This window comes from Rhodamnia argentea, chromosome 2 (assembly GCF_020921035.1).
Source record: "Rhodamnia argentea isolate NSW1041297 chromosome 2, ASM2092103v1, whole genome shotgun sequence".
NCBI classification, from domain to species: Eukaryota; Viridiplantae; Streptophyta; class Magnoliopsida; order Myrtales; family Myrtaceae; genus Rhodamnia; species Rhodamnia argentea.
In genome coordinates, this window is record NC_063151.1 from 17172599 (window position 1) to 17181141 (window position 8543).

The window sequence follows — 8543 nt, forward strand, 5'->3', positions numbered from 1 at the left end:
CAAAATTATTTTCTATCGGTTGAGCTAAATGTCCAACCAGTCCTATATTACCCGATATTCGAATTTTCATTCAAGTATTTATTCACAAAAAGTAAAAAGTATTAATGGTCGATGGGACAAGTGGTGTCCCATCACCACCCACCCATCCACTCATTCTCTCTCCTCTTCCTCTCTCTCCTCCTTCCCTCTCTTTTCACGCCCGACCCCTCTCTTCCTCCTCTTTTTTTTTTCTTTTTCTTCTTCTTCTTTTTGGCGAGCAGACCCCCTCCCTTCATTGCTCATCTTCTTCTTCATTCTTCCTCTTCTTCATTTTCTTGGTCGTTGCAGCTCAGCCCTCCCCTTTTCCGTCCTCACCCGACCACCACCGCCACCTACAATTTTTGTACGGCATTCACTTGAGTGCCATAATTTTCAAAACGTTCACTTAAGTGCCATAACTTTCAAAAATCGTTCACTTGAGTGCCATGTTAATGTGGACGCCGGAAAAGCCGACATGGCAATCGAAAAGCTAACGCGGCAATCCGAAAAGCCGACATGGCACGTCCGAAAGCTGATGTGACTCACCGGAAAGCCGACGTGGCACGTCGAAAAAGTTGATGTGGCACTCAAGTAAACGATTTTGCTCCGATGTGGCACTCAAGTGAACAATTTTTGAAAGTTATGGCACTTAAGTGAACGTTTTAAAATTTATGGCACTCAAGTGAATGTCGTACGCAAGTTATGGCACTCACAGTGTACTTATCTCGACACCGCCCTATGCACTCATTCACTTGGAGCACCTCTACATATGCATAGACTTCAATAATAAGGAGGAGATTTTGATTGTTAAATGCCCGATCTAAAGCTATCCTCAATTGAAACGAGTATACTTTTAGGTGAGATGACCATTGAGATTAGATATTAACGGACTCATCTAGTATTTGTTTGAAACCATTATCACGGATCTTATCTAATTTGATTATATTTGTGTGATTTTTCTCAACATTATTTATTCTTGGCAAAAAATTTCAAGCACATACCGAACCAAACTTAAAGTACAATGACCTATCACTGTAGTCAAGTGGATTTCGCTAAATAAGTGGTATGCTATAGCATGTCACAATAAAACAAATCGACAAATTTTTTTCATTTTAGTGAAATCATTTGAACAAGGATGAATTGGTATCAAAAGAACATTGCTTCCTTTGTATCAAGTTTTAAATTATGGGCTCGGTATGATTTGATTTAACTTGATTTCAATGATCATCATGTTACCTTGGTGCTTTTGATCATTAATTTGAGGAAAAAGAGAACTAATCAATAGTCTATAGTGATTAAATGTGTATACATACTAAAAATGAATGATAGTTTATGTGACATCCATAATTTTAGCGGATTATAAATCATATGTACAATAGATTATTGACTAGTCTTTAAAATTAAGAAAACGTAAAAGGATGGTCTAAATAATGAGCGAAGACGAGACGAGCCGGGGCAAGGGCCGCCGACCCCATCCGGCTGAGGTCATGTCCAGCGGGCGTAACGTCGGGGGCGACCAAGCCAAACCACCATGGCCATCTGCTCGGTTGGTCGGCGCCGACCGCTTGGTTGCGTCGCCGAAGCTCTCGTTTTCGTCTCGGTGCTCTATAGTCAAAGTTGACAATAGAAAGTAAGTTAATGCACAAGTTGATTAGCAAGTCAATGTACAAGTCAATTAGTAAGTCAATTAAATAAGGACAAGGTTAATGTCATTTTCAAACATTTAATGAAACTTGGAGAAAAAGTTTAGAAAAGTCAAGATTTATGAATGCATTCACATGGGTAGAAAAACCTAACATGCGGGATCATTTGAGAAACTTGGGCAAGAAGTTGGGAAACGTTCGAGGTTCATAAATGAAACTTGGGGAAAAAGTTTAGAAAAAGTTAAGGTTCATAAATGCATCATAAATGCATGAATAGTAGTAAAACTTGGGGAATAAGTTCGAAAATTACTATAAATAAGGGAGGGGTCTCTTCCATTTTCCATAGCCCATTCTCTCTTTCTTTGCCTCCTCCCCCTCTAGCTCTTACGCCCCCTCTCTCCTCTTTCTTGCCCACTCTCTCTCTCTCTCTCTCTCTCTCTCTCTCTCTCTCTCTCTCTCTCTCTCTCTCTCTCTCTCTCGTGTCCTTGTTTGTTTGGCTATGATCTCGCTCATCCCTCATGTGTTCTCGGGTAATTTTACATCAAAAAAGATAGGGAGATCACTAGTTTTGACATAGGAATATTAGTTCAATAGTTGTTGAAGTGGATTGCTTGGTTATTCTTATGAATGAGATGAAATGCATGCCGGAACGTGTGTATAAAACTTGCTAAAGATAGATTATGAAATCACATCATTCTCGTGTGTATAAGTATTTATTACATGCAGTATGGGAATTTTATTAGAACGTGTGGATGATATGATAATCCTCATCAAAGATAATAAAGAGATCATGTGTGTGCAAATATGTATTTGCTATTAAAAGACATCGACGCGCCACCATTAGCGAGAAAAGCAACAGTGTAGGGGCTCGAGGGTAATGACGTATTTCCGAAAACCTCTAATGACCGTTGTTCGTGACAACGGATGAATCTACCATCATTTGCTAAAAGTTTTACTTGAAACGATGGCGTAGACGTCTTTACTTAATGATGACATGAATTCAATGTGCCATCGTTCACGTGCGGTGACGACATCGCTCGGTACCGAAAGTTCATATCAGAGGTTCAAGAGAGGATGTCCAAAAGTGAAAAGAAAAGAATTCATGTTGCAAGTGTCATAAGAAGTTGTTATGGATGATGAAAGGTTCGTGAAATAATAACCCGAAAGTGGAAAGGAAATTATGTTACATTTATAAATTTAAATTTGGCATTATAACTAAAGTCGTACTTGAAGAATTTGAGTAATTAATCACATGATAGTTTTGTGGCTTACGACATCGGGTATTATAACTTCTACTCTATCTTGGAGCTAGTGTTTTTTCCAATTGGGCTATGTGCTCATTCATTCATTTTTCGGAGAATTAAGCATGGCTCGGTTGATCCCGCGCATTGGCATGGTTACTGGAGTGGACATTCAAGAGAGGGACCAAGAGTGCGTGGTTCTAATATTGTATTTACTAGAATAAAGTCTATTGTATGGCTTAACGTGGGCATAGTCGAGCGAGTTCCTATGCGGTTCGTAACTTGGTTCTTGAATGACAATGGCAGGCCAGTTGGACCCATTTAGGACTTTGACGGACCCCCGGGTTTCCAAGGAGGACAATTGCCTACACGAGAGTGAGTTACCATGGAGTTCCAGCTTGGGTAAAGTAGTAGTCAGTGCGTTGTAAGGCTTGCGGGCCCAGTTGTCCAATCAGAAGTTTGATTATGCGTGTTTTTTGGTGAGAAAAGTTGTGAGCCGACCCTTTATCCTTTTCCTCGTAATTTTGACTGGATGAAATTCTTTGGAGGAACCATGTAATGTTTTTAATAGATGCTACCTAATAGATAAAAGACCTATTAGACTATAACGAAGAAGTTCATGCCTCGATGTTTTTTATTGCTCCTTATTCCGCGTGCCCAGAAGAGGTAGGGAAAATTCCATCACTCAAAAACATTAAATAAGTGAATTAGATTAGGTTATTAGTAAGGAGATGATCTGGGCCTTCATAGTTTAATAATCTGTTTCAGCCAACCATAACACGGGGAAGCCAAATGAAGCTCTCTACCTCTCTTGATAAAGATTAAGCGTTCTCTCTACGCATCTCTGGCAAATGCACTTCCCTCTGCCCCGTATACTAACATCTTCCACTGGGTGTTGGCGATCAACAACATCTCTCTCTCTCTCTCTCTCTCTCTCTCTCTCTCTCTCTCTCTCTCTCTCTCTCTCTCTCTCTCATGTTAGCTAAATGCAGTTCGTTGCAGAAGTCAGTTGAAATAACTAAGCAAGAAAAGCAGTGACTTTAACAATTCCTTCGGTGAGCAAAATAGCCAAACAATACGATATCCATTTTTGCAACGGAACTTCATAGGGTATTTTTGCAAAAGCAATACATATCCACTCTAACAAAGTTAGAAAGTAGTAACGGGATTTTCAGATGATGAACTTGTGAAGGCGGTGCATGTACCGACACTTAAATGTTAGGAGCATTTAATTAAAGCCCAGTACAATATGAAATAAGAGTAACCAAACTGGTGGCGGGAGGCTCTAAGTTCCATCGAATCAATTGAAGTGAGCCCATAAGAGCATGAAATTTTGGCCAAGCCCATAGAACACCAAGTGACCGAAATTTATAAATGGAAGAGGTGTCAAGTTGGTCAATATTGGTTAAATGAAGCAGATTTAGAGGATAATCGAGCAATTTGATTTGATATTATCACAATCATAAGAGATAATAAGAGGTTTCCTATTGTTTAAGATAAGTAAATCTCTTAGGATCTGATAAATTTTGAAGGTAGAATGCAAAGAAAACCCTAGACCTAACATTATATAAGACCTCAGCGAACTGAGCCTCCTTGGGCCGCCTTTCCTGCGATTCCGGAGACATCCCGGCCTCTGATCTCGGTCGAAGCTTGAATGAGGCTTTCTCTCTTTCGTCCGCGATCTGACGTGAAGCCTGTGATTTGCTGGTTCGCTTAGTTTTGTTATGTCAATTTCTCAGTTATTCGCATCCTGCTCCCACGTATCATGCTGATGCTTGATTTTTCCTCACGTGGTCGCGTTGTCTGTGTTCACGTTATACCATGCCAAGCGTTTGATTTTTCTCTCTGGCTCCTAGAAGTGAAGTTGAAACTCCAAAGTAGAATGGTTATATTTTCGGTTAAATCGATACTCTAAAGTTGCGATTGGTAGAATTTAGGAGAGCCCATCTCGGGAATTTGGGCTTAGTAATCCCTTGACTTTCCTTTTGGTGGTTCAGCAAAATTTAGACCCTTGAATTTCACGTCTCCACATGAGTCCTACGAGATTTCTGAAGTAAACCATAGCAGTTACTTTTAGTGAACCATGCAATTCAGGGGGATTCCAATTTACGGCCAGAAAAGAGCAATAGTTGATTTCTGACACTATTTGATGCGAAGCTACATTATCTTTGTAACAATTTTTATTTTTATTTTTTTCCTTATCTTCTTATTACAAATGGAGTCAGGATATTATGTTATTTCTCTTCAATTTTGAGTGGTCCTCCATATAGATATTTAAGATTTAGTAGGTTAGATTTCTTGTTAGTTTGTATATTTCTTATTTTAAACGTAGAATTCATTAGGGTTTTTCTAATTTACCGGGTCCAACCATTTCTACTGCTATTTGTTTGGAAATTCCAGAGTATCACATATGAAACTGAAAATGACGAAGGAATCGGACAACATAAGCCAATTACCAGATCACATAACCGACCAAATCCTGTCATGCTTGTCGATTAAGGATGCAGTCAAGACTAGTATTTTGTCGACAAAGTGGAGGTACAAATGGTCCTCTCTACCAGAACTTGTGTTTGATGATCAATGTACCAGCGTCGGGGGAGTTCCTTCTCTTCAGCCATCTCTGGATGCAAACTTGGTGAAGACAATTGATACGGTCCTCTTGCTTCATACTGGCCCAATACAGAAGTTCCAGCTCTCTCATACAGGATTTTCCGCGACGAGTGATATTGACCGCTGGATTCTTCATTTATCCAGGGTCTCCGTCAAAGCAATCGTGCTTCACATCCGGAAAGGGCAGAAATACAGGATTCCCATCTCCTTATTCAATTGCCAGGAATTGAATTTTTTGAAACTCTGCAACTGTGTGGTGAAAATCCCATCAACATTTGAAGGATTAAAAAACTTGCAAATATTGCATTTTAAGTCCGTTGAGTTGTCTCCGGACATGCTTGAGGCTCTGATCTCGCGCTGTCCCCTACTAAAAAAACTAGTTTTGGTTAACTTAAAGGGGATATGGCGAGTTAACATCAAAGCTCGCAACCTCAAGTCGCTCCGTCTTAGAGGAGCTATTCCAGATGTCACATTAGGTGATGTGGACTGTTTGCAGTGGGTCATGATAAATGCATATGATGATTTTGCTAACAGACATGGACCCAGCGATGCCACCATGAGCAATTTGCACAAATTTTTTCGAAATCTGCCCAGAACTCCGGGTCTGAAGCTTGAAAAATACTCGCTGAAGGTTCATTTTAAGTGCATAGATTCTGAAATCCGATATTATTATTTTTGGAATGAGAATATGTTGGTTCAGTTACTAAATCGTTAGTATCTTTTGACTCTTGATTTTGGCTGATATGTGCAGTATTTGGCTGTTGGAAATGTTCCACAGACATTGCCCAATGCACTGGTTCATTTGACGTGCCTCATCACGTCCATAGACTTCAATAGTGTGGAGGAGATTTTGACTGTTATCTGTCTAATCAAAAGGTCACCTCAGTTGAGAGAAGTACGCTTTAAGGTGAGTATGATCACTGAGATTAGTGTTTTGCGGGATAATTTGATTCTATCATTGTAAATTAAGTGAATTTTACACAATAAAGAAAGATAAATTTGTATCCGAAGGGTGATGTTTCCTTTATATCAAGTTTTTAGAATATATGCAAGATAAAAGTTAGATTTGATTTGCTTTTCAGTGATCATCATGTTACCTTGGTGCTTTTAATCACTAAGTTTGATTTTCGGTGATCCCAATTTGATTTCCGAGAAATGCAGGCTCGTGCCGGGGAGCAGCCTGCGCTTGGAACAGAAGCCAACTCTTGGGAAGATCACCAGTCATCTTGCTGCCAACAAGTGAGAGTTGCATCACTGATCGACATTTCTGGTGGCCAACCAGAGCTTCGCTTCATCAAGTTTCTGCTTTCTCATTTGCCGGGGCTACAAAAGATGAGAATTAAGCCTAAATACAGAACTGGGAATGACAAGTTGTTCAGGGAGTTGCTGCGGTTCCCACGATCATCGGCACAAGCTGAGCTGATCTTTCTTGATCCTGCAAATCCATGAGCGGAGATGTTAAAAACAAATTTGGTGCGAAACTTAAAAGTCAGTTGCTGTCGTTGGAACTGTGTGATTGGGAATAAGCTCTGAAGGTCAGTTTCTACGTTTCTGTTGCGGAAAAATGGACGGTTTTGCTGATATCAACATGTCGCAAGTAAATTTTAACAAGCATTACAGGTTTCCCTTCACTATATAACGTAAGAAGAAATATGGGTTTGGAACCTATGGTCGCTCGAGTAACACCGACCACTTTTCTTCCTTTGTTCACGTGAATTGAACAACATTCTTTATCTGAGTTGGGTTGGCTTGAGCAGACACTTCGTCTGGAAGATACATCCTAATTCAGGAGTCATTTCAACGCGAGAGGATATTGACGGTTAGCACTCTTGAGTGATGACCAAAACATAGAGATTGGTGTTTTAGAAGCTGTCCTAAGTGATTACACATTGGTGATAATTAGAATCTAGATAGACTCATTACTCAATAAGCGAACGACGAGACCCGCTTATCATTCCAGTAATTTCGAATTATCCTCCACACACGTGGGAGAAAATTAACAATTGAAACTTGGGTAGGTTGGACAGTTGTTCTAGACCTAAAACAGAAAAATATAGTAACCAAAAGGGAAAAAACCGTCAAAAATCTTAAATTATGCCTATTGTGATAGTTTACCTCAATTATTTTCGTGGTATCAAAATTCCGAAACTTGCACCTGAATGACATGGAATTAAATAAAATTAACCAAATGTGCAAGCTACATGAGGAATTAATTAACCTAACATGCAGTTCTAAATGACATTGCAACGATGACATAGAATGCATGATGACATAACATGAATGACATTTTTTATTATTTTCGGATTAGATGGAAATCATAAATAAACTATGCCAGAAGAATAGTTATCTAGTATAATTTAGGGATTAAATTGACCTAACCCTAACCTATTAAATATAGAGTATTTTAAACATGTAAATCTACCTAGATATGTGAATTCTATGCTAGAATGCAATCTGATTTAAACATGCAAATGCTATATAAAATCATATGTCATCTAATCTATATGCAGTAATAATTTACATGCAATATCTTTTAAATATTTAAAACATGCAATGAAATATTACAAGAGATAACAAATCCACAATCAAATCAAATAAGGAAAGTGGTTAAATCAACTTGCATTTTTGCGATATCTTTCAAATTGTTTATTAATCTAACTACTTATCGATCAACTTATTTGTAACATTCGCCAATTTGGCATATTATATTCATTCGTGAGGGTCGACTATGGGTTAGTGCCACACGAGCACGCCGGCCATGGCACAGCCATGTAATGACCATGGCCACACCCGACCATGCACTAGCATCGGCCATATCACACCGGTCACGGCCGGTCATGGATAGCCATAAGTAAACCTTCCCCGATGACAATGGCGCTGATGTCACTTGCTTACCTCACCTTCCCACCTCACCCTCAATGATTAGACACCACAAATACGAATGGTGACTCACTACTCTAGTTGGCAAAGAATGAACGGAGCAAACTTAATGTCATAGTCCAATCCCTAGGCCCGCAACAACCCTACCGGA

General features: G+C 39.4%; 1 protein-coding gene across 1 annotated transcript; it reads left to right on the forward strand.

The window, feature by feature from the left end:
* Positions 1–5324: 5324 nt before the first annotated feature.
* Positions 5325–6961, forward strand: LOC115726839 (F-box/FBD/LRR-repeat protein At1g13570-like). The gene is made up of 3 exons (XM_030656903.1): positions 5325–6143; positions 6264–6419; positions 6674–6961. Exons 1-3 carry the CDS (start codon positions 5325–5327, stop codon positions 6959–6961), a joined length of 1263 nt encoding a protein of 420 aa, XP_030512763.1.
* The last annotated feature ends 1582 nt before the right edge of the window (positions 6962–8543 follow it).